The following is a 27,997-nucleotide window of genomic DNA, read 5'->3' on the forward strand; positions in this document are numbered from 1 at the left end:
AGCTCAACAGGTGACTGTGTGGTGCACAGTGTCCAGTCACGGAATAATCGGTGCGATATTCCTTGATGGGAGTGAGACTACTGAACGGTACGTGAATGTTTGGGAAGATGATTTCATGCCCATTATCCAAAGTGATCCTTATTTCGACAAGATTCGTTTCATGCAAGACGGAGCTCGACCCCAACGAAGTAGGAGAGTGTTTGATGTCCCGAAGGAGCACTTGGTGTCCGCATTCTGGCTACGGCGTACAAAGAAGGCCTGTAATGGGCCTTGATTGCCCGCCATATCTCCGGATCTGAACAAATGCTACTTCTTTTTGTGTGGCTATATTAAAGACAGGGTTTACAGCAATAACCCCAAAACCATTGCTGACCTGAAAACTGCCATTCAGCAGGTCATCGACATCATCGAAGTCTACACTTCAGCTGGTCATGCAGCATTTCGCTATTCGCCTGCGCCAATGATGGGCAGGTGTATCGAACATGTCATGACCTAAAACCGAATATCTGTAGTGACGTTTACTTGTTGAATAAAGTGTGTGCACGTTGTAGTCTATAAATAATTTATGTCTTTTCCATATAATTAAATAGTTGTCACCATGTACATAATTAAGTTCGTTTTGAGCCCTCAGAATACAAGTCCCACACTCACCCGGCCTGTTTCTACAGCAACCTCAACAAAATACTGAAATCAATTCTTCACTACACTGTAAATAATTTGTTCACACTAGCTGCATGCCAGGCTTTCCACGTCCTCTCCCCATCCGGCCCATTCCATATTAAACTGCGCATTCAGATTATCTTGTAGCTTTACGCCGTATTTATGCGCGGACACATTATATTACGCTGTTCATTACTCGTGCGCTAGTTGCGAAATTTTCTCGCTTATTGTGAACACTCACGGCTACATTTTTTGCATACTAAATGAATATCACAATTAGGTTCTCTGGTATTTATTAATCAAATCCGCATACGTTACGAACTCATTTGCCGGAAACTGCACTGAATGGGGCTCGTTGGGCACAGAGCGCGACAAAAACTGGCCTCTCGGTATTCATACAGAGGACGAATCCGCTCTCTCTCTCTCTCTCTCTCTCTCTGTCTCTCTCTCTGTCTCTCTCTCTCTCTCTCTCTCTCTCTCTCTCTCTCTCTCTCTCTCTCTCTGCCCGCAAATGTGCTTACGGAAATTTAATTTTTATTATTATTTTTAGGAGAATGTATGTAGTCCTGGAGAAATTTCTGCCTCTGCTCCAGATCCTCCCAACTCTTTTACTTAGATACTGCGACAAATTACCAAGTTCCGGCCCTTATTCGGTCCCTAGCTTAAAATCTGTGAAGGGACTCGAAGGGAATATGGATTTATGATAGAAACTGATATAAATGAGTTAATTTCACTGTTTACGTACTAGTGACTACTATTACTCCTTCATTCAGTGTATTACATAATAATCGAATCTGGCCATCTCAGATATTCCCTAATGTAAAAGCCGACATGTGCGCATATTTTATTATTTTTTTTTCTAACCAAGTGTAGAGGATGGGGCATTGCAGAACTCTCGGTTGTCTTCAACCAGTCCAAAGAGGGCTGGGAGTACGTTGCAGTTTTAGCTTTGGAGTTCTTCCACTGAGGTTGGTTCCGCACTGTGTACTAAATTGCGTAATTAATTCTATATACCACCGATGTTCTTTCTGATGATTAGAAACATTTTTCTGCAACTATGTCCATTCTTTTGCAGTAAACTGTCTTCAAAATAGATTAGTGATACTATAACACTAATGCTTCCTTTGGTTTATTGAAAATACTGATTTTATAGCTTCCCGTTTTATTTTTGACGTGTCAGATCCCACTCACAATTAGTTTTTGCAAATTATAGCTTTATTCAAAGCTCGTCAGTCCGTCGAATTTTTTGGACGAGCACGCAGGCAGCACTAAACAATTCTGACATGTACAGCCACTTGCACTCAATAGCGGCCACTGACTTTGCAACATATTTGCTATTTCAGTTCTGGTGTGAACTGAAGTGCTCCATACATTTCACATTCATCATTTGTCGACGTAGACCTGTACTCAGTTCTCGATAACACTTAATATCCAGCGGAGGAACACCTCCATTCAATAAGTTTATAACAACTCCAAATCTAATGTAATAACGTCGCTGAATAACAGGCATAGTACAGTGTTGTATACCATCTCGCCACTATTCCCATTGCAGAAATGTACATTGAAACTGCAAAAAGTAATGCTTTACTTCAGATCAATAAATAAAATAAAATAGAAAAAGTTGTTACACGTAACAAGGCGTCAAAGAATGTGGTAACTACTGCAGAATAAACTGCACACTAGCTTGCATTTTCGTAAACTGTTCCCATATGACGCGTGATAAAACCATTAACCTCGTATTTAACAGACATGATTGTCAATCAAGCACAAATTTACGCGTTGTTTTTTTGTTAGCAACGACCTCCGAATGTTCTCTGGTGTCGCTGAGCAGGATTCTGTGACAGGAAATTTAGGAAATCTGCTATAATGTGCGTTATAATAATAATAATAATAATAATAATAATAATAATAATAATAATAATGTTCTGGATGCACCGACATAAATTAAATAAAAAGCTGTGTGATTAAAAAAATGATTACGATGTTGAAAATGGGCTTGCACTATAGGAGTTATACTTATTTCTTTTAGCAGATGCTTGGAAACTACGGTAAAGAATGGTGAACGATGTCCCAAAAGGCCTAAAAGTGGGGCAGATAAAAATAAGTCTATGGACGTTGAACGACGTTTTCTGCATCATGGTTGCTTATTTAATACCGACTGTCATTTAGAAAGAACCATTAGATTTTTTCAAGCAATAGCGATAAGCACACTTTAAAAGTGTGTTTTGCTCAATGGGGCCAGCCTTGGTGGTCTAGCGGTTCTAGGCGCTCAGTTCGGAACCGCGAGACCGCTACGGTCGCAGGTTCGAATCGTGCCTCGGGCACGGATGTGTGTCATGTCCTTAGGTTAGTTAGGTTTAAATAGTTCTAAGTTCTAGGGGACTGATGACCACAGATGTTAAGTCCTATAGTGCTCAGAGCCATTTGAACCATTTGAAAGCACAATGGGACACTAGCAAGTCACAGTCTATGAGAAGAGTTTGATTCAAATTCGAAAATAAAATCTGTATTGACGGAACTTGGGACACAAATTGATTCGAAATATCTCTTAGCTTGAAGATTACATACACTGATGAGCCTTCTACGGCGAGACCGTAAGCCGACGAATGGCATTGTGGGCACGTGACGTGGAACAAGAAAAATACACTGTCTAGATATTTTATCGAATCGCCGCCTATGGTCAACGTTTGCATGAAAAAACCACTCACAGACGGCAGGTGGCAGCACTACCAGTGGGGGGGTATATAAAGCGCGTCGAGGGGACGCAGAAAGCAGAGCTGTCGTTGTCGTAAAGCGCAAGCGGAGTGATTTATCCGATGTCCCAAAGGGCATGGTCAGTGGCTTTCGAGACAAGGGCGGAAGCGTTTCCGAAATGGCTAAGTTTGTAAACTGTACGTGTGCCGCAGTGGCTAAAATATACCGTACAAGGCAAAACGGCGCTATCCAAATCCGTCGCCTATGCAACTGTTGTGCACCACGAGCCATAAATGACAGAGGTTGACGATGGCTGTGGAGACATTTATAGGCGAATAGATGTGCAACTGTTGAGCAGGTGACCGCCCAGATGAACCAAGGAAGTACCACCAGCGTCTCCCCAACGACCGTTCAGCGAACATTGCTGCATATTTAGGCATCTGCAGTAGGCACCTGGTTCATGCACCCGCGCTGAGTGCTGTTCATCGGCGACAAAGGCTGGAATTTTTACGCCAGTACCGCAGCTGAACGACCACTGAGTGGCTACACTTTGCCTTTTCAGACGCATCACGTTTTATGCTCCATCAGATAGAAGGCCGCTGACGTGTTCGGCGTGAAACGCCTGAAAGCGACCACCTTGCAAAATAGTCAGAAGCGTCCAGGTCAGAGGGTGATCTGGTCATTGTGAAAGGCACAAAGGGTCACCAAATGTATGTATCTATCCCCGGGAATCTTGTCCACCCCTACATGCAGTACATGGCATCTACCAGCAGGGAAATACACTACTGGTCATTAAAATTGCTACACCACGAAGATGACGTGCTACAGACGCGAAATTTAACCGACAGGAAGAAGATGCTGTGATATGCAAATTATTAGCTATTCACAGCATTCACACAAGGTTGGCGACGGTGCCGACACCTACAACGTGCTGACACGAGGAAAGTTTCCAACCGATTTCTCATACACAAACAGCAGTTGACCGGCGTTGCCTAGTGAAACGTTGTTGTGATGCCTCGTGTAAGGAGGAGAAATGCGTACCATCACGTTTCCGACTTTGATAAAGGTCGGATTGTAGCCTTCCGCGATTGCGGTTTATCGTATCGCGACATTGCTGCTCGCCGTGCTGGATCCCAACGGCCTCCTATCACTAGTAGTCGAGATGACAGGCATCTTATCCGCATGGCTGTGACGGATCGTGCAACCACGTCTCAATCCCTGAGTCAACAGATGGGGACGTTTTCAAGAGAACAACCATCTGCACCAACAGTTTGACGACGTTTGCAGCAGCAGGGACTATCAGCTCGGAGACCGTGGCTGCGGTTACCCTTGACGCTGCGTCACAGACAGGAGCGCCTGCGATGGTGTAGTCAACGACGAACCTGGGTGCACCAATGGCAAAACGTTATTTTTTTCGGATGAATCCAGGTTCTGTTTACAGCATCATGATGGTAGCATCCGCATTCGGCAACATCGCGGTGAACGCACATTGGAAGCGTGTATTCGTCATCGCCATACTGGCGTATCACCCGACCTGATGGTATGGCGTTCCATTGCTTACACGTCTCGGTCACCTATTGTTCGCATTCACGCACTTTGAACAGTGGACGATACATTTCAGATGTGTTATGACCCGTAGCTCTACCCTTCATTCGATCCCTAGGAAACCCGACATTTCAGCAGTATAATGCACGACCGCCCGTTGCAGGTACTGTACGGGCATTTCTGGGTACAGAAAATGTTCGACTGCTGCCCTGGCCAGCACATTCTCCAGATCTCTCACCAAATGAAAATGTCTGGTCAATGGTGGCTGAGCAAGTGTCATGTCACAATACGCCAGTCACTACTCTTAATGAACTGTGGTATCTTGTTGAATCTGCATGGGCAGCTGTACCTGTACACGCTACCCAAGCTCTTTTTGACTCAATGCCCAGGCTTAACAAGACCATTATTACGGCCAGAGGTGGTTGTTCTGGGCACTGATTTCTCAGGATCTTTGTAGCCAAATTGCGTCAAAATGTAATCACGTGTCAGTTCTAGGATAATAGTATATTTGTCCAATTAATATCCGTTTATCATCTGCATTTCTTCTTGGTGTAGCAATTTTAATGGCCGGTAGTGTATGTATTTATCAAATGGTTCAAATGGGTCTAGCCTATCCTCGGGCATCATGTCCACATGTCATCTACCAGCAGGAAAATAAAACGTATCACAGAGCTTACAGCGTACATACGTGATTCGGAAGGCTCAAGATTGAGTTTACGGTATTCCCATGGCCATCAAACTCTAAGTAGCTTCTCAGCGTCGCAAGGGCTGAGTGCAACCCGTTTGCCAACAGCGCTCGGCAGACCTGAACTGTCAGCCATACAAGTGCTAGCCAAGCCCGACAGCATTTATCTTTGGTGTTCTGACGGGAACCGATGTTTCCACTTCAGTAAGGCCGTTGGCTGTCATTGGATACTACACTTTATAATTTTTTGAAGAGCAAAATTTAACGTTTAAAGCAATTCGCCAATCTTATTAGGATCTGAATTAATATTTGGGTAGCTGCTTTCAGATAGTACTACATCTATACATATTATAAACGAAGTTCCATGCCGCATTTTCCTGTCTAAATGTGAAGATTAACTCAGCAGCTATTGTAGGGATTTTGGTAAGATTTTCACTAGCAGACTGATTCACGAAGAAGTTTTTGTATACATTTTATTACCTCTACGCAAGACACATCGTGCGGTCATGGACATAGTGGCAGCCCTGCGAAATCAGGGGGGGGGGGGGGGGTCGTTAATTATCTATAGCTGCGTTATCTGCGAAAATCTGAGATTACTGTTAATATTTCTTTCAGTTTATTAGTAAATAACATGGACAGTAGTGGTTCCCATAGACATTTGTGTGGCTTTACTTTTGTATCTGTCGATTGCACTCTGCCCAACATAACTTGTTGCGTCCTTCCCTGCCAAGTAATCTCCGATCCAGTCACAAATGTCTTTAGATGGTCCATATAATCTTAATTTCATTAATGAGTCGTGTAATGTTACTGAGTCGGACACTTTTGCACAGTAGTTGTGACGTCATTGATAGATGCAACTAAGTGATAAATTGAAATGATTTGGAGAAACAACGACAGCCAAAATCGCTCCTAACAGACCGGTGGCTGCAGTAGGACATAAGCAATTTCTCATCTGTTTGATGCTTAAATAAAATTTGCACAGCCAGACGAAGTGACGTGCACAGGACCCGCATTCTGAAGGAGCGATGATGTGTATGTAATTTAACGTCCCGTCGACATCGAGGTCATTAGAGGCGGAGCACAGGCTCTGATAGTTTCAAGAATGGGGTAGGAAATCGGCCGTGCCCTTTGAAAGAAACCATCCCAGCATTTACTTGTAGCGATTTAGGGATATCACGGAAAACACAAATCAGGAAGGCCGGACAGGAGTTTATAACCGTCATCCTCCCGAACGCGAGGCCTTTGTGCTAAACTCTGCGGCACTTCGCTCGGTATATATAACTTCTATTATTTTATTTTTTATTATTTTTACTTTTTTAATTTTTTTGTTTAGTTCAAGGCGATATTTCGTCCTGTCCCTAGTTACGTCGTCGCCGAGACACCTGATTTACTGCTCTTCTTTTTTGTAGGTTGTTGTGAATCTGAGAGTGTAGACACATATTTAAATGTCGGAGTTCGATTCCCAGACTGTCTTAGGATTTTTGTGCGTCACTTGTTGCTTTTTTCACCTCTTTCAGCGATCCATGAAAGTGGAAGTAGTTCGAAGCACGCTTTAATCTGTTTGGTTCCGTCCACTTCCTCCTCACTGGATACGTCAGCTCTAAGATCGCAGGAGGCCAAGGACTTGCCCCCAGAAATATGATCAAATCTAGTAAAGCACTGCTGCGTTCTGAACAGCCTTCGGGTAGAGGACAGCTCTACATTAAGGCGGTATAATGATGCTGCCCGTTAGGCAGACCTTTCAGCAGCACATATGCAGATCGATCTCTAGACTTGAATCTAGTAGAGCATTGGTGGACTATTTATTTATTTGTCGTTGGTGTACATAGAGGTCTGCTAGCCAGCGGCCAGAGAAGTAATCTTTCCGACATAACCCTCTAATACTTTTGTTAGCACTGCTTACTACCCGGTCTGAACTACACACATCAAAAAACGTTTTGCATCACCTCGATTCCGAGAGTTCCGGAACCTGTACAGAAAACTGGAATAGAGATCAACATAGACATCATTTCCGCCCTTTATATTGAGCATGAAAACCACACATTACATGTTGTACCACTATACAGCGAGACCTTCAGAGGTGTTGATCCAGGTTGCTGACGCACTGGTACCTATGATATCCAGTAGCACGTCCTCTTCCATTGATGCATGCCGGTGTTCCTCGTGGCATAATATCCAAAAGTTCATCAAGGTAATGTTGGTCCAGATTGTCCCACTCCTCAACGGTGATTCGGCGTAGATACCTCAGAGTCGTTGGTGGCTTACGTCGTCCATAAACAGCCCTTCTCGATCTATCCCAGGCATGTTCGATAGGGTTCATGTCTGGAGAACATGCTGTCTGCTGTCCGCAGCTCGTGGTCGTGCGGTAGCGTTCTTGCTTCACTCCCGACGCCCATGGCGAAGTCCATCTTTGCAACCATGACACCATGCAGCGCGGTACAAATAGGCCCAACAACATACCGAATCGACCGCTCAGGATTGGCATCACGTTCTCTTCACCGATGAGTGTCGCATATGTCTTCAACCAGACAGTCATCGGAGCCGTGTTTAGAGGCAATCCGATCAGGCTGGACGCCTTAGACATACTGTCCAGAGAGTACAGCAAGGTGGAGGTTCCCTGCTGTTTTAGGGTGGCATTATGGTGGGCCGACGTACGCCATTGGTGATCATGGAAGGCGCGGTAATGGCTGTACGATAAGTGAATGGCATCCACCGACCGATAGTGCACCCATATCGTCAGCATGTTGGTGAGGCATTCGTCTTCATGGACGACAGTTTGCGCCCCCGTCCTGCAGATCTTGTGAATGACTTCCTTCAGGATGACGACATCGCTCGACTAGAGCAGACAGAAAAAAAAGACGTTCAAATGGCTCTGAGCACTATGGGACTTAACATCTATGGTCATCAGTCCCCTAACTAACCTAAGGACATCACAGAACACCCAGTCATCACAAGGCAGAGAAAATCCCTGACCCCGCCGGGAATCGAACCCGGGAACCCGGGCGTGGGAAGCGAGAACGGTACCGCACAACCACGAGATGCGGACTATTGTTAAATATCAAGTGAAACATGCACTTTTCCACCGATGGCTACTCCCACTTACTTTACAAAATATGACGTACCAAAGAGTGTGGCTGTTGTCTCCAAAGAGTTTTGTGGAGGTATAGATTTTCTTTGCTCATTTTTCGTTTTGTGTGGCATTCGTAATAAAATATATATTTATTACATTAGTTTATTTTTAAAAATTAGTATAATGTTTATTATATAAAGAAAGTAATATAATAAATATGTATTTAGTATTTTTATGTAAAGAAAGTAATCTAATAAATATATATTTTATTACGAAAGCCACAAAAAACGAAAAATGAGCAAAGAAAATCTCTGCCTCCACAAAACTCTTTGGAGACAACAACAGTCACACTCTTTGGTATGTTTCTCTTGATGTATAACGATACTGGAGAACATGCATTATGTTTCCCAGAGCAGTGCTTGCAACAAAAATAAAAACAGTGAGTAATACCATCAAATTAATCTTACAATCTTAATATTCTTCCCACATACAATGCTCACTTATTCGTCTCTATATTTGTCTCAGTCCCACATACAGTGCTCACTTATTCGTCTCTATATTTGTCTCAGATGCACGACCCGCACAGTACTCCAAAATAAATTGTATCATCTGATGGTGAATCGCCAGACGATTCGAAACCGGACATGAATAAATAAAAATTGAAGAAAAAAACGTCGATTGGTTGCAGTAATTCCTGAAACCTGTAACAGTAATGTTGTTTCTATCGATAACAGCCACGGTACAGCCTCATCTAAAATGTGCTTAATTTAAAGTACATGTAGATGCCTTGTGGTGACCATCCCAACTACTCCATCTTCGGACCGTATGGATATGTTTTGGTTGTTTTTTTTTTCATTTGTTCTGTGACTAAGTGTGTGTGTGTATGTTGGTGTGCCGGCAGGTCGCTGCAGGTGTTCCGGCAGCTGGGCCGCAAGCACAGTGAGGTGCTGAGAGAACAGCGCGCAGCCGCGGGCGGCAGCAGCTTGGGAGGCCCCCTGCGCTACCCGGACTCCATCATCCTCTGGCCGCAGTGCCAACAGGTGAGCCCGGCGATCCCAGCCTCAGGGGACGTCCATTAATTACGTGAGCTCAGAATGGGGTGCGGGGAGGGACCTGGCAAAATGTCAGTGAATCTCATTTCAGGGGCGGGGGAGAAATGAAAATCTCACATCAACTTTTTAATACACTGATGTACACCGAAGAGCCAAAGAAACTGGTACACCTGTCGAATATCGCGTAGGACCCTCGATAACACGCAGAAGTGCTGCAACACGGCTTGGCATGGACTCGACTAATGTCCGAAGTAGTGCTGGAGGGCACTGACACCATGAATCCTGCAGAGCTGTTCATAAATCCGTAAGAGTACGAGGAGGTGGAGATGTCTTCTGAACAGCGCGTTGCAAGGCATCCCAGATATGCTCAATAATGTTGATGTCTGGGGAGTTTGGTAGCCAGTGGAAGTGTTTAAACTTATAAGAGTGTTCCTGGAGCCACTCTGTAACAATTCTGGACTTGTGGGGTGTCTCATTGTCCTGCTGGAATTGCCCCAATCAGTCGGAATACACAGTGAACGCAAATTGATGCAGGTGATCAGACAGGATGCTTACGTACTTGTGACCTGTCAGAATCGTGCCTAGACGTATCATGGGTCCCATGTCACTCCAACTGCACACGCTCCACACCATTACAGAGCCTCCGCTAACTTGAAGGTCCCCTGCTGACATGCAGGATCCATGGATTCATGAGGTAGTCTCCATTCCGTAGACGTCTGTCCGCTCGATACAATTTGAAACGAGACTCGGCCGACCGTGCAACATGTTTCCAGTCCTCAACAGTCCAATGTCGGTGTTGACGACCCAGACGAGACGTATGCTCTGTGTCGAGCAGTCATAAAGAGTGCACGACGATTCTCTTCAGTCATCGTTGATTCCATTCTTGCAGGATCGTTTTCCGACTGGAACGCTGTCGGTGATTTGATGTTTCACCAGTTTCCTGATATTCACGGTACACTCGTGAAATGGTTGTACGGCAAAGTCCCTTACCATTGTAGCAGCAATAACGATCTAACAACTGCGCCGGACCCTTGTTGACTTATATAGGCGTTGCCAACCGCAGCGCTGTAATCTGCCTGCATGCCTATACCCAGTTTTATTGACGCTTCAGTGTACATTACCAGGGGCCCCGTGCGAAACATTCGCCCTTTTATAGTTTTAAATAATGACAGTATTTGGAATAAATATAGTCGTCGGGATAAGGGCAGTTGTGGTAATGAATAAAAAACATTATTAGAAGTTAACCGAACGACGTGACATAAAATCTTGAATTTACGGTACATCCTTGCATGTATTTACACGCATACTTTTGAACAAGTTTCTTTACGGAGCATTACAGTACCTTGGTGTAAACGATATTTGACGTAAGAATATAACCTTCGTGTACTTTCTGTTTTTCGTTTTCTTTAAGAGAGATAAAAATGTTACTTGATTTAGTTATCCTTGAAAAAGGCTACATCATTTTTTCCTTGAGTAAAGACGGTGTTTGTTATATACAGTCCTGCTCATCGTAGCGTTTGCCCTGCGACTTATTTGTAAGATCGAAAATGGAAATTTAATTTGACAACTGTCTTCTTGTCAATTGAAGAGGCTTGCTTGGATCAGGTGCTGTTGAGATTATTCGTGGTATTACAACAGCTTTTCCGGTGTCAGTCAGCTGAGAATTTGTTGTAAAGTTATTGACCTGTGTTACAGTAAGGGCGTTATCGCTGCAGTAGCAGTAAATAAGTGATTTAGGCGAGAATTTACGAACTTCCAGCATGCTGGAGTAACTTGGGTCAGTAACTTCTGTTATTCAATAGAACGAAAAACCAGTCCAAACTGCAAATGTTTTATTTTTCTTTCGATGAATAGCTTGGGTCGAGACCCATTTTCAAATCAAAATCGAAAATGGCAGTTCCGAAGATGTTAAAAAATGCGTAATATCGATTCACAGTGCATAAAGAGTTATCTGTATGCACGCAGACGTACAGTACACATTTTTAACATCTACGGAAATGCTATTTTCGACTTTGTTAGGTTGATTTGAAAATTAGACTCTACCTGAAACTGGTCATCAAATGGTCGCAAAGTATGTTCATTTAGAAAAGTCAGCTTGTATAAGGGGCAGAGTTTTTCTTCTGCCGCAGTGGTGTACCGTTATTTTCTGTGACAGTGCTGTATACAAATTATCCAGTTAATAAGTATTTTAAAACAAGTGAAAGGGTATTTGTAGTTAGTTAATATCAAAAGGGAGTCTCTTCTTCACTATTAATAAGTTTGCTGCATAAAATATAGGTATGATGGGGGCATCCATGATGCCTTTTTACCTAGGATAATTAAAGGTCTCTTTTACGTTAAAATTCTCAACAAACAGTAAGATCTAGCGCAAAATCATTATGCAATGTCAGAAGCTGGTTATAAAACCTTTCTAACGATACCTACCTGTCGCATTAGCATTTGTGGGGGAAAAGGGATGTTGACTTGGGAAATACTATATATGATTATAACGGATAACATTTTGGTTTTTGAAATTAATTCCGAGCATAGACAGTATTAAAATGGCCACTAGTCCTTAAGAACTCTGTGAACAGAATGCTTTTACACATGAGCATGCACTTAGCCTCTCGATTGTCAGATGTCAGTCGGGTACTTCCTTGCCGCGCCGGTTGAAATCACTGCGTGTCAGTCAGTTGTGATATTCTGCAACGGATATAAAATCTTTGTTATTTTGTTCAGAATGAATATGTATGAAAACTTTTACAATGTGTTTGTTAAGCGGCATACCAGCAAGTCGAAACAAATGTGCCGGCAAGAAGTTAATCGTCAATGGAAGGGAGCTAAGCTGGAGTGAAGAACCTTCAACATCGCAGCGCGTCAGCAGTCGTTAGTTAATATATTAAAAAACTAGAAACCTGCCTCGATTGCGTAAAAAGCACCTAGTGTTAACCTAGGTTTCGGCGTAGATACCTACACCTTCTTCAGAACAATAAAACCCACAAGGTCTTCTTAGACACTTAGGTGCTTTTTACGCAATCGAGGCGTGTTTCTAGTTTTTTAATGTAAGCTGAAGTTTACGGCCAAGTGTTCTTTTCGTGATCACGTAAGTCGGGACTTACAAATAATGTGGTCTCTCATCTGCAAACTAAGCAAACGTTCAGTGAAATTTAATGTATGTAACGCATCAATAAAAGATCAGCTTTTAGGCATTCTACAAAACGATCAGTACTGTTTGCGCTGAGCTATTTTGTCCGTCTGTCTGTCGATGTCTGACTGTCCAACCGAATAGTGCTCAGGATTGACATGTTTAAAATAATATGGTTTAATCACTAGTTTTTCGTAAATCGAGGTATCACTTTTTTCTGCAGAATTAGAGGTGCAGTTGATAAATACGTTTAAGAAGCACTTTAACCAGTTTAATTAAATTGTCTTGGAAGCTGGCAAACGGCGGAGAATATTCAGAGAATATCCGTTATTACAACAGACAACATTTTGTTTTATAAAATTACTTCCCAGAATCCTTAATCGGTATTTTTAGTGGTATGAAGCAAAAACATGAGCCTATCAAATAAATTTAAAAATTTTCCCATTCCATTGTGGCAGGCCCTTACAGCAACCGGTTTAAAAGTGTTTCAGAACAAAAACAATATGTAATGTCAGTGACGCGTTTCGCACTTTTGGGGCATCATCAGATTGTATAAAAGTAGCTGGATACGTGATACATCACTCATAATACCAATTATGTATCCGTTTACCTTGGTTTCCATTTTACATTATATCTGGTTTTATGACTAATAAATAATTTAAATAATTTCGCAACCGAGACTTTTTGTTCTGAAATAAATTTAATTATTTATAAATTATAGCATTAGCCTCACGTGAGTGGGCCCCACCCCATCACAACAAATCTCATGAAGTGGAGGGGGGAAGAGAGCCCAAATTTAAAAAAAAGAACATCACGTAATTTATGGGCGTCCCCTTATCTCGTAGAGTTACGTCACTGTCTACCCGATGCTAGATGAATGGCGTGCTTCATGGTTTTCTGCCGAATTGTTGTTTCCGTTTTATGCACGCTATTTAGACGACCGTTATCTTCAGGTGTTGCGAGTTCCACTGTTACGTGAACTCGCTGGCCGCACTGCAACCAGACAGTCAAGACAAGTAACTAGCGTCTCTTTGTCCAGGGATGGGTAGCTCTTGTGGAACGGTTGTCCACCACAGTCCAAATCGAATCTTCTCGTGATTTCCTTTCATACATATCCGTCCCTAACACATTTTAGTATCCTCGACTCCTCTCGCTTCTTTCTCTTCTTGTACTTCCATGTACTTCCTATCCTGCTTCGCGTCCTCTTCCCTTTTTTTGTACTATGTCATTTTCTTTCGCCTGTCATATAGCTGTGCCCCATGGAGACGGCGCCCAGGGCACACGCCCTGCTACCGTACCCCCAATTAATGCCTTTTTTTAAGGATCTGTTAAACATTCGAGAATCGTGCTGACGACCTAGAACCACCAGATTCATCAAGTTCAGATACTAAAAAAATCACACCCATTTCTTTTCAGTGTGACATCTGACAGTCGTTTAATACCGGTGGAACCTCATCTCGAGAGAGAGATTCCGGGACCAATAGCGTTCGTTCCATTAAGTAGTGGAACGTCTTCGATAGTGCCTTGCCTAGTGCTGTTTTACAAAGACTGATTATCACTTTAGAAACCACTGATTTTCTTCAAATCGATGCAGTCAGATACTGTAGTGATCCTTATAACGAAGATACCAGCAATGTGCGTCGTACGTTGTTGCCTTCGTTGTGTACAAAGTGTAAGTAGCCAATTAAGAGATGTATATCATCGGGAACAATGCTCTTTCACCGACCCACGAGGCAGACTGTGCTACATGCTGTACCAGCCGTCACACAAACATGTTCCTTGTCACGTAAACTCGAGAGGAGCGTTCTGCGGTTATTTGTGTAGTTGTGACTGTGTCGTTAGAAATGATTTCCTCCTGATGCTAGCGTCTTGCGGGAGCAAATGGATGTGCAAGGCTGTGCGTTATTGTGACACCCGTGTTACATAAAATAACAGACTTAAAGCAGCAGAAATGACCGCTTACGATCATGTTGTAAAGTCGTTGTCATCACTGGTTCCATTAGGATAAGTCGTTCTTGCAGGTCACATATCTGCAGCTGTAAGGAAGTAATCACAAATATCGTGTTAGTGTTTGTAGCTTGTAAAGGATTACGAGCGTATTCATCAAGGCCAAGTTAAGAGTGGAACACACAATTTCCCCTTTGACTCTGACGCTCATGAAAAGAGTTGACTACTGTCTTTGTGGTAACTATACAGCTCTTGTATCAGGCAGTAAGCGCTGTGTATGAGCTGAGTGTGTTAACCGACGTGCACGTTCGCCAGGAGGACTTGTACCCAACTTTCTCCATTAATTCCTTTGTGTATATTTTCCCCAGAGAAGGCCGATCAGTGTATTAATGACTGTTGATGGTGCTTATTGTGATTGTGGTTCAAAGAAAAGGTGAAAAGTCGCCGAGCAGGCCTTGAAAGATATTGGTTTTTAGATCAAAATTCATGCATTTCTAGATGAAGTCCCACTACCGATTGATTCACACACACACACACACACACACACACACACACACACACACACACACACACACACACACACACAAAACAAAAAAAAATCGGCGCAGCTCGAAGTAAGTATCCGAATTGAACGGATAGGCAAATAAATGATTACAATCTGAGAAAAATTGGATGATTTATTCAAGAGAAAGAGCTTCATAAAGGGAGAAAGTCAGTCATGCGTTGGACCAACTCTGGCCCTTACGCGAGCAGTTATTCGGCTTTGGCACTGATCAACAGAGTTGTTCGCTGTCCTCCTGAGAGATATCGTGCCAAATTGTGCCCAGCTAGCGCGTTAGATCGGCAAAGTCCTGAATTGAAGACAAAGCAGTGGAAACTCTCGTCCTGTGCGGGCGGGCATCCTTGACTTACCTTTCAGCAAGATAATGTGCGCACGCAGACGCCAAGAGCTCCTACTGCTTGTCTTCCTGCAGGCCTACGGCGGCCAACAAATTCGCCGGATCTCTCCCGAATTGAAAATGTATGGAATATTATGGGCAGAGCTCTCCGACTAGATCAGTGTTTTGACGATCTAAGTGCCAGTTGGACAAAAGTTGACATGCTTTCTCTCAGGAGGATTTCCAGCAACTCTAGCGATCAATGTCAAGCCGAGTAACTGCTTGGGTAAGGGCCAGAGTTGTTCCAATGCGTTATTGACCTGCTCACTTTGTGAAGCTCTTTTTCTTGAACAAAGCACACAGTTTTTCTTAAATTGAAATCTTTTGCTTCTCTGTACATGTACATCTACATCTACATCTACATCCATACTCCGCAAGCCACCTGACGGTGTGTGGCGGAGAGTACCTTGAGTACCTCTATCGGTTCTCCCTTCTATTCCAGTGTCGTGTTGTTCGTGGAAAGAAGGATTGTCGGTATGCCTCTGTGTGAGCTCTAATCTCTCTGATTTTATCCTCATGGTCTCTCCGCGAGATATACGTAGAAGGGAGCAATATACTGCTTGACTCTTCGGTGAAGGTATGTTCTTGAAACTTAAACAAAAGCCCGTACCGAGCTACTGAGCGTCTCCCCTGCAGAGTCTTCCACTGGAGTTTATCTGTCATCTGCGTAACGCTTTCGCGATTACTAAATGATCCTGTAACGAAGCGCGCTGCACTCCGTTGGATCTTCTCTATCTCTTCTATCAACCCTATCTGGTACGGATCCTACACTGCTGAGCAGTATTCAAGCAGTGGGTGAACAAGCGTACTGTAACATACTTCCTTTGTTTTCGGATTGCATTTCCTTAGGATTCTTCCAATGAATCTCAGTCTGGCATCTGCTTTATCGACGATCAACTTTATATGATCATTCCATTTTAAATCACTCCTAATGCGTACTCCCAGATAATTTATGGAATTAACTGCTTGCAGTTGCTCACCTGCTATTTTGTAGCTAAATGATAAGGGATCTATCTTTCTATGTATTCGTAGCACATTACACTTGTCTACATTGAGATTCAATTGTCATTCCCTGCACCATGCGTCAATTCGCTGCAGATCCTCGTGCATTTCAGTACAATTTTCCATTGTTGCAACCTCTCGATACACCACAGCATCATCTGCAAAAAGCCTCAGTGAACTTCCGATGTCATCCACCAGGTCATTTATGTATATTGTGAATAGCAACGGTCCTATGACTCTCCCCTGCGGCACACCTGAATTCATTCTTACTTCGGAAGACTTCTCTCCATTGAGAATGACATGCTGCGTTTTGTTATCCATCACACAATTGGTCTGATAGTCCATATGCTCTTACTTTGTTCATTAAACGACTGTGGGGAACTGTATCAAACGCCTTGCGGAAGTCAAGAAACACAGCATCTACCTGGGAACCTGTGTCTATGGACCTCTGAGTCTCGTGGACGAATAGTGCGAGCTGGGTTTCACACGATCGTCTTTTTCGAAACCCATGCTGATTCCTACAGAGTAGATTTCTAGTCTTCAGAGAAGTCATTATACTCGAACATAATAGGTGTTCCAAAATTCTACAACTGATCGACGTTAGAGACATAGTTCTGCACATGTCTTCGACGTCCCTTCTTGAAAAAGGGGATGACTTGTGCCCTTTTCCAATCCTTTGGAACGCTACGCTATTCTAGAGACCTATGGCAAGCCGCTGCACGAAAAGGGCAAGTTCCTTCGCGCAGTCTGTAAAATCGAACCGGTATCCCATCAGGTCCAGCGGCCTTTCCTGTTTTGAGCGATTTTAATTGTTTCTCTATCGCTCTGTCGACTATTTCGATATCTATCAATTTGGAATCTGTGCGACAATCTAGAGAAGGAGCTACAGTGCAATCTTCCTCTGTGAAACAGCTTTGGAAAAAGACATTTTGTATTTCGGCCTTTAGTCTGTCATCCTCTGTTTCAGTACCATTTTGCTCACAGTGTGTCTGGACATTTTGTTGTAATCCACCTACCGGTCCGACATAAGACCAAAATTTCTTAGAATTTTCTGCCAAGTCAGTACATAGAATATTACTTTCAAATTCATTGAATGCCTCTCGCATAGCCCTCCTCACACTGCATTTCGCTTCGCGTAATTTTTGTTTGTCTGCAAGGCTTTGGCTATGTTTATGTTTGCTATGAAGTTCCGCAGCAGTTTTCTAACTCGGTTTTGTACCATCACATCTAGAGATATCGGTCCCATTCGATAATTCATTCGCACGGCGTGTGTTTTTCCCTTAGAGTGTATTTCATCGTTCGGTATCACAAAATCATAGGACGGGAGGTAAAGTTGTAATCATCACATCGAATAAATAAAGTTCCTTAATTAATGTTTTTGTTTGTTGGAGGTACGTGCTGCAGTCCTGCTTCGGCGCTAAGGAGTGCGGAAACAACATGGCGCGTCCTGTTGTGAAAGCGTAGGCCGGAAGACGGATGTATCGCGATCTAGGCAATAGTCGCTCATTGAGAATGAGTAACTGGTCAATTTTCAGCATCCCGTGCGTCATTTTGAACACGGCCAAAGTCTCCGCCTTGTGGTTTTGCGATTGCTCATATCCGTTGAGAACACTCTCCGAACCACCTAGACAGCAGTGAAAATAAAACAATAAACTGGTAGCCAAGGTCGCAGGAATTCTTTTTATTCCGTGATTACCGATTTCGGTGAAACTTAAAGTCACCATCATCGGATCTTAGGGCACATGCAGGTAACAATATCAAGGCAAACAATGGTGATTTTAATAGTTGCCTATAACAGACAGGCCTTACAAACTTGTCGTAAGTAGCACATAGGCGTCCAAGGCGGCCTGTAGTGTAAGAACAGAGCCGGAGTTGCGGTAGGATCTAGCTTGCGCTCGTACGTGATGGAGACACTTAACATTTATAGTGACATCTCTCTGGGAGCGTAGTGGCAGTGACCTGTGCAAGTGGCTCCTCGGGCTACACAGCGCTGCCGCGGGTCGGGATCGCTCGCTGCCCTGAAGCCGGCGTCAGCTGTGCCCCAGACGTGCCCCAGACGTGCCGCGCCGCGCCGCGCCGCGCCGCCGGAAGCCGCCCACGCCAGAGACGCCGGCCGCCCAATAGCTGCCGGCCCGCGTCCCGCCAAAAAAACCTGACCACATGCCGAGGCGCGCCACAGACTCCGTCCCCACCTACTGCTGCGGTCCGTTATACCCTCCTCCCACATTTTATTTCATCTAGTACTCGGCTCGAGCTAAGTGCTAATGGCTGGGGATGACAAACTGATCTCAAATTTTTAGACTACCAAGAGGCTTTTAATACCATTCCTCACAATCGACTTCTGATTAAATTGTGTGCCTATGGATATAATAATTCCAATCCCAAAGAAAGCACGTGTTGACAGATGTCAAAATTACCGAACTATCAGTTTAATAAGTCACAGCTGCAAAATACTAACGCGAATTATTTACAGACGAATGGAAAAACTGGTAGAAGTCGACCTCGGGCAAGATCAGTTTGGATTCCGCAGAAATGTTGCAACACGCGAGGCAATACTGATCCTACGACTTATCTTAGAAAATAGATTAAGGAAGGGCACACCTACGTTTCTAGCATTTGTAGACTTAGAGAAAGCTTTCGACAATGTTGCCTGGAATACTCTCTTTCAAATTATAAAGATGGCAGGTGTAAAATACAGGGAGCTAAAGGCTATTTACAATTTGTACAGAAACCAGATGGCAGTTATAAGAGTCGAGGGGCATGAAAGTGAAACAGCGGTTGGGAAGGGAGTGAGACAGGATTGTAGTCTCTCCCCGATGTTATTCAATCTGTATATTGAGCAAGTAGTGAACGAAACAAAAGAAAAATTCGGAGTAGGTATTCAAATCCATGGAGAAGAAATAAAAACGTTCAGGTTCGCCGATGACATTGTAATTTTGTCAGAGACAGCAAAGGACTTGGAAGAGCAGTTGAACGGAGGATGTAAGATGAACATCAACAAAAGCAAAACGAGAATAATGGAATGTAGTCGAATTAAGTCGGGTGATGCTGAGGGAATTAGATTAGGAAATGAGACACTTAAAGTAGTAAAGGAGTTTTCCTATTTGGGGAGCAAAATAACTGATGATGGTGGAAGTAGAGAGGATATAAAAAGTAGACTGGCAATGGCAAGGAAAGCGTTTCTGAAGAAGAGAAATTTGTTAACATCGAGTATAGATTTAAGTGTCAGGAAGTTGTTTCTCAAAGTATTTGTATCGAGTGTAGCCACGTATGGAAGTGAAACATGGACAATAAATAGTTTGGACAAGAAGAGAATAGAAGCTTTCGAAATGTGGTGCTACAGAAGAATGTTGAAGATTAGGTGGGTAGATCACATAACTAATGAGGAGGTATTGAATAGAACTGGGGAGAGCAGGAGTTTGTGGCACAACTTGACAAGAAGAAGGGATCGGTTGCTATGACATGTTCTGAGGCATCAAGGGATCACAAATTTAGCATTGGAGGGCAGCGAGGAGGCTAAAAATCGTAGAGGGAGACCAAGAGATGAATATACTAAGCAGTTTCAGAAGGATGTAGGCTGCAGTAGGTAGTGGGAGATGAAGGAGCTTGCACAGGATAGATTAGCATGGAGAGCTGCATCAAACCAGTCTCAAGAGTGAAGACAACAACAACATTGCAGTATCGTCTCAACTGGATTAGTGATTTCCTGTCAAAAAGGTCACAGTTCGCAATAACTGACAGAAAGTCATAGAGCAAAGTGAAAGTAATATCTGGCTTTTACCAACAAAGTGTTATGGGTTCTTTACTGTTCATGACCTACTTAAACCGTTTAGGAAACCATCTGACCAGGCCTCTTAGATTGGCTGCAGGTCATGCTGTCATTTACAGTAGTGTAAAGTCATCAGATAATCAAATCCAATTACAAACCGATTAGACAAGATATCTGTATGATGCAAAAACTTGAAACCGACTCTTAAATAACGAAAAGTGTAAAGTCTTCCAAATGTGTAATAAAAAGAATCCGCCAAATTTCGGTTTCAGGATAAAACAAACTAAATCGAAAGGCTGTAAATTCAACTAAATTATTAGGGAACACAATTACGAATAACTAAAATTGGAACGATCACACAGGTAATGTTGTGGGGAAAGCAAACCAGAGAGTGCCATATATCACCTGAACACTTAGAAAATGCAGTGGAATTACTAAAGAGACTGCTTACACGGAGCCTCTCCGTCCTCTTCTTGAGTATTTTTGCGCATTGTGGGATTCTTACCAGATAGCATTGACGGAAGACATCGAAAATATTCGAGGAAAAGCAGTTCCTTTTGTACTATCGCGAAGTAGAGCAGAGAGCGCCACGAATATGATCCGCGAATTAAGATGGCAGTGATTATAAAGAAAGGCATTTTTCGTTGCAGCAGGATCTTCTCGTGGAATTTCAATCACGAGCTTTCTCCACCGAGTACGGACATTTTATTGGCGTCCTCCTACATAGGGAGAAATGATTATCATATTGAAATAAGACAAATCAGTGCTTTTACGGAAAGATTTATGTTTTCTCTTTTGCCGAGCGTTGTTCCAAAGTGGAACGGTAGAGAAATAGCTTGAAAGTGATTCGATGCACCCTCTGCTCCGCACTTAATTCAGAATTACAAAGTAGTGATGACGTCGTACTCCAGAAAAACCTCACGATTCTAGACGACGACAGTGTCACAGCGATGGTTTTTTTTTTCTTTTTGCTCTTTTATTTCTCGCTATCTTAATCGCCTGAGAGGGACTTACAACGGTCTACCGGTTTCGGTTTTTACGAGTAGTCATCAGGACAATAAAAAACACAAGATAAAATTTAAAGTAACAGAGATGGAGGCTAGATCGCTGTATTAGACATGTTACATTCGTTACAAGGTACTGGCAATGTTTTTGATGACTTTCCTGGTTTTTAGTGAAAGTCGAAATTGGTGAACTGTTATAAGTAGTACAACGCGATCAAGATTATTATGAATGAACGACTATTCTCCAGTATAGTTCCCGAGCTCTAATTTCTTACTACATAAATAGCTGAGATGGAGTGTGCCAGGAACTTTTTTCTCTTTCATTAAAGTTTTCAAAGGTTTGAAATTATGCGTAGAGTGTATTGAAAGTCGCAAAGTGCTCTCATTCTCAAATACTGAATGACTATAGTGTGGGTAATCTGCATGCCGTGATCTACACTGTCTCAAAACGTATATACAGTTTCGGACTTCAACAGTTGACTTACTGTGTTAAACCCTTAACATGAGAGTATACCTGTTAATTAACAGATCATGACAGCATTTTAATTTTTTTCAATTCCGCCGAGAATTACATGAAATACTGAAAATCGCATTTGCGTCGACCTTGGAGAACATTAGACAGTCAATCTGCAATTGTAACCGGGGATATATTCTGAATCTTCAACTCTTCAGCCGTTTCGTCATACAAATGGTTCTTTAGAAATTAAAATCTTCATAGGCATATGCGTAAGTTAAAATACACCCCAAGTGCCTGTCTTTATTCACTTGAAAAGAGAGTCTTGTGATATCGGATCAATTTTTTTTTTCAAAATACGCTTTTAACTTTTTGGTGATCCTTATAATATCCCAGATAGTTCCCAATAACCATCATATTCCTGATGTAACTTAGAATACTCAGAGCTGTATTCGCGTAGAGCATTGGCCTGGCGTCTGAACGACGCTGGGACGATGGTTTTGGAGGAGTATGCTGTCAGAACATAGCTTTCATGACGGTTAATAACGGCGCCCGAAACCAGACCCATTACTTCTCCTTACGATAACTTCCTTTGAGGCTGTGTGTAAACAGTTTCAGTTTCCGCTCCAGCAAAGTATCTAGAATCTCTCCTCTGTCCCCTTGACCACAGAAGGAGACTATACTCTTGATGCTGTCGTGGTGGTTAATACCAGCTGACAGGTACATCGATCGTGTTGAGTATCTGAATGCAAGTAGTAGTTTCCAGCTGCGATATTCCGATCTGAAATTCTCTGCATATGATTATGCACACCATTAATTCGATATAGTGACATTGGGAGAAACGAAATAGACTGGATCGCAAAATGCAGCATACCAGTGGGAAGACATGGGAACACATGGATGGATGGATGGATGGATGGATGGATGGATGGATGGATGGATGGATGGAGGGAGGGAGGTATACATGGATGGATGGATGGGAATAAGACAAGACTTGGTGCAGTAGGGAGTATTGGAGAACTGAAGAGAAGCAGATGGAGAGCCTCAACTGTCACATCGTGCGGTCCTCTGCACCTGATATCGTAAATTTGCCAAGTAATTCATCTTTATTATCGCCATATCTTTGCTTGTATCCAAGGGTGCTTATATCAGCAATTTCGCGTCTCATCCGCCCACGATGCCGTTTCATTTCAGAGCTCATGCGTAAGTGATGACATGATCAGTATATCCGACCTTTGGTTGCCGCTCACTTTCATGTCTCTGCTGGCTTGACGATGTGGCTAGCAAGTCGTCTGTTGTGAGACATTTAGTTTTTTCTTTATAAGCGAAAAATACAAAAATATTGCTGTTCTATAGAATTAACGAAACAAACACTGTTTTTAGCTCCTAAGGACATCACACACACATCTGTGCGTTAGGCAGGATTCGAACCTGCGACCGTAGCATCAGCGCGCTTGCGGACTGAAGCGCCTGGACACAGCGGCTGGCACGCGAAAGAAGCGATGGGCGACAGAAAAATGTAATTTAATTGTAATATATTGTATATATGTTCGTCTTTCGTTTCGTATTCCAAAATATCTTGAAAGATTTATCACATAGTCTGCAATTGATAGAACACAACAATTTACGTTTTGCTTACTGCCTTCCTCTGATACGCTCCTTAAAAAACCACAAATGACGTGACGAATCGTGGATTAGAGAAACGAGATTTTCGCTTGCAGTGAAGTTAGGTAGAATTATTCACAGAAAATTACCTTTTCCAGTGCCGATAGCTGGCAGCATATGCATAAGAATTCTAGTACAATTTTTCTCCCACGCTCACGTTCTCCTGCGTACATACCGACTACCGCACACTGGGCCTCACACCAGTCTTCGCGTGCCTTGAGCGCGCTCATTCTCTTTCGGCTGAGAGGCGAGAAGTAACTGTTCTCGGTAGTAATGACTGTGCGAATTGCGGCTCTCCGCGTATGTGCCTCGGGCTTTCACCTGGAATGTCTTCCGAGAAACCACTTGGCAGCAAGCAGGACGGCGCTCGGGACGGAACGGTGGTTCATGAGCTGCCTGTGTGGTTGGCGTACAACGATTTTAGTCACTTCACAGAGAGGACGGCCGCGTCGAAATCACTGCGCTGTTTGTATATTGAGACAAGGTACAAATACTAAGAACACCTGGATCTTTTAAGACTTGGTAACTTAATCAAACTAACATTTTCAGCCCAAATTACTGAATAAAAACACTTTATGAGTTACCATTGTATGAATTAATGACGCTTTTAGTACACATGTGCTAGGGCGGTTTGCATTTGTGGTCATTCGCTAAAAATGAATTGGGATTTTGAAACGTATATTGTTAATTACCTGGAAGAAAACAATTTATCGACAAATAGCCAGCACGGCTTCAGAAAATATCGTTCTTGTGAAACACAAATAGCTCTTTACTCTTGCGAAGTAATGAGCGCTATTGAGAGGGGACCTCAAATTGACAACTAATTTTCAGATTTTCAGACGCTTTTGACACTGTTGCCAGCCGGGGTGACCGAGCGGTTCTAGGTGCTACAGTCTGGAACCACGCGACAGCTACGGTCGCAGGTTCGAATCCTGCCTCGGGCATGGATGTGTGTGATGTCCTTAGGTTGGTTAGGTTTAGGTAGTTCTAAGTTCTAGGGGACTGATGACCTCAGATGTTAAGTCCCATAGTGCTCAGAACCATTGTAACCATATGAGCCATTTTGACACTGTTCCTCACAAGCGACTTCTAATCCAACTGCGCCCGCGTCTCGTGGTCGTGCAGTAGCGTTCTCGCTTCCCACGCCCGGGTTCCCAGGTTCGATTCCCGGTGTCCCATAGCGCTCAGAGCCATTTTTTTTAAAATCCAACTGCGTGCCTAAGGAGTACCATCTCATTTATGTGAATGAATTCGTGGTTTCGTGTTAGAAAGATCACAGATCGTAGTAACTGACGGGAAGTCATCGAGTGAAACAGAAATAATATCTCGCGTTCCGTAAGAAAGTTTTCAAGGCCCTCTACTGTTGCTGATCTACATAAATGATTAGGAGACAATTTTTTGCAGATGATGTCGTCATTTACTGTCTTGTAAAGTCCTCAGATGATCAAAACCAATTGAAAAATGATTTAGAGAAGAGAAGTGTGAAATACTAAAAAAAAAAGAAACCCGCTAAATTTCGGTTACACGTTAAATCATACAAATCTAAAGGCTGTAGGTATTACAGCTACGAAGAACTTAAACTGGAACGATCACGTAGATAATGTTGCGCGGAAAGCAAACCAAACACTGCTATTTTTTGACAGAACACTTAGAAAATGTGACAGGTCTACTAAAAAGACTGCCTACGCTTGTCCCCCCTCTTCTGGAGTGTGAAAATATTTTGTTGGCGCCCACCTACTTAGAGAGGAACGCTAATCATAATAAAATAAGAGAAATCAGAGCTCGCACGGGTAGATTTAGTGTTCGTTTTTCCCGAGCGTGTTCGACAGTTGAACGATAGAGAAGTAGCTTGAGGGTGGTTGGGTGAACCCTCTGCCAGGCACTTACTTGTGAATCATATAAAAGTAGACTGAAAGGCATGGGGGTGTTTTTCCAGAACCTGACCATGGCATAGCAGAAAACAGCGGAGCGCCAGGATAGCGGCTTTAACAAACTAACGTAATAATAAACAATAAAATAATAAACATGTGGAAAACAACATGGTTTTATTCTTCAATAAACAGTGAAAATTATACAGAAAGTTAGACACTGACAAAAATTATACCGTTCGCTGTACAAAATATGCACTGCATATTAATGTATCCTGGCAATTGTTAACAGAAATTTAATCAAAAAATGAAAATATAGTCTATCCCTATCGCAAGCAAGGTATTGAGTACAACAGTCATTTCATCTCACCGTAGCTATCACTGACATGAAGAACTCACAGTGTGGGGAAAGCAATGTGAAGTTTATTTTTTAAAAGAACCGTTCGAGCATTCCGCCCTAGCTTTTCAAGAAACATACAGATAACCTAGATCTGGTTCTATTGTCTTAATCACTGTCCTTTTCTTGGTTCCCTAGAGAATTATGTGGCCTAGGTGCATTAGCTTCAGTGTGATACTTATTTGCATGCTAAACAATTATGATGATGAACCACGTGAGTAAAGACTTATCCACTGTGCTCGGGGTAACGGAATGCTACTGTTTCACTTCCATCAGAGCTATATTTTACCCCAATAGTAATATGTCATAAATAAGAATGTATTCGTGTTATTTTTTGTAATATCTTTACTGTAATTAAGGTTCTAGCATACATATGTGTGTGAATGCCTGGAGTTCCAGAAAAGGCAATTAGTGTGACACTGTCTCAGTCCATTTGTGAACTCACATTCTAGGATTTGTCGACCTGGGAAACGCCTGTGACATTGTAAAATAGTGCAATATATTTGAAATTCTAAGAAAAGTAGAGGTGAGCTATAGGGAAATTCGGGTAACATACAATATGCACATGAGCCAAGAGAGAACAATAAGAGTGGGAGACCAAGAAGGAAGTTTTTTGACTAAAAAGAGTGTATGACGGGGATGTAGTCTTTCGTTCCTAATGTTCAATATACACCGTATATCGAAGAAGCAGTGACGGAAATAAAAGAAAGACTCAAGTGCGGGATTAAAATTCATGGCGGAAGGATACCAGTGATAAGATTCGCCGTGACATTACTATCCTCAGTGAAAATGAAGAAGAATTACAGGTTCTGGTGAATGGCATGAAGAGTCTAATGATTACAGAATATGAATTTAGAGTAAATTGAAGAAAGACGAAAGTAATGAGAAGTAGCAGACATGAGAACAGCCAGAAACTTAAAATCTACTACCGAGCCAGAAAAATAACCAAGGGGGACATCAAAAGCAAACTAGCACTGCCAAAAACAGGATTCCTGGACACGAGAACTCTACTAGTATCTAACATGGGCCTTAATATGGGGAAGAAATTTCTTAGAATGTGCATTTGGAGTACAGCACCCATATGGTAGAGAAACATGGACTGTGGGGAAACAGGAATAGAAGAGACTCGAAGGATTTGAGATGTGGTGCTACAGAAGAACGCTGAAAATTAGGGGGACTGGTAAGGTAAGGAATGAGAGGTTCGCCACAGATTTGGCGAGGAAAGAAATATATGGAAAACACTAACAAGAAGAAGGGACAGGATGACGAAACATCTGTTAAGACATCAGGGGATAACTTCTGTCGTACTAGAGGGAGCTGTAGAAGATAAAAGTTGTAGGGGAAGAAAGAGATTGGAATACATGGAATACATCTAGCAAATAATTAAGGACGTAGGCTGCAATTTCTACGCTGAGATGTAACGTTGGAACAGGAGAGGAATTCGTGTGGGGTGGCGGGCGAGGGGGCGTCAAATCAGTCAGAAGACTGATGACACAAAAAGAAGAACGTTATGGAAAAGATTATTAAAGTTGTTCATCCTCTTTATCGAACAGTGTTGTCCCGAGCATCTGATTTTATTCATTCCAACAATCAAACTATGCTGTCTGTGACTATCAGCTTTGTATTCTCTGGAATAGGCATTTTCATAGAAACGCTAGATTACCTGTCTGAACATTGCGCCCGATTTGCTAAGGAAACACACACACACACACACACACACACACACACACACACACACACACACACACACACACAGCGACTAGGGGTAAAATTCACATAAAAAGTCGTAGGTTTATGAGAAACTAAGCTTGGAATTCATTATTGATCGTTCACGTTAAGCAAAGGGATGTTTACTACTTTTCAAGAATTTATGACCTCTTTGACATTAAGTGCACATTGTTTTATGCGGACCTGAACAGCCGACAAGTCTTGAAGCCAGTTCTTTTAAGCTAATTTTAGTAATCTATAATCAGCACTACAGAACCCAGCGTGGGCGTTTAAAAAAAAATACTAGTTGACGTTACACGCGTTTAATAGGTTGCAGTAATGCGATGCCTCAGAGACTTTTGTCGGCCGATGTGAACAAGCGCGGAGGTGCCCTGGACTCTGCATTCGGTATGAGC

At 42.7% G+C, this 27,997-nt stretch overlaps 1 protein-coding gene across 1 annotated transcript in view; it reads left to right on the forward strand.

The window, feature by feature from the left end:
* Window positions 1-27,997, forward strand: part of LOC126354033 (tRNA dimethylallyltransferase) — a 1,733,584-nt gene that overhangs the window by 1,224,962 nt on the left and 480,625 nt on the right. The window contains exon 5 of the mRNA XM_050003367.1: window positions 9,556-9,694. Within this exon, the coding sequence (XP_049859324.1) occupies window positions 9,556-9,694 (139 nt within the window). The remainder of the gene's footprint in view (window positions 1-9,555; window positions 9,695-27,997) is intronic.

The sequence above is a fragment of the Schistocerca gregaria genome, chromosome 3 (assembly GCF_023897955.1).
Source record: "Schistocerca gregaria isolate iqSchGreg1 chromosome 3, iqSchGreg1.2, whole genome shotgun sequence".
Taxonomy (NCBI): Eukaryota; Metazoa; Arthropoda; class Insecta; order Orthoptera; family Acrididae; genus Schistocerca; species Schistocerca gregaria.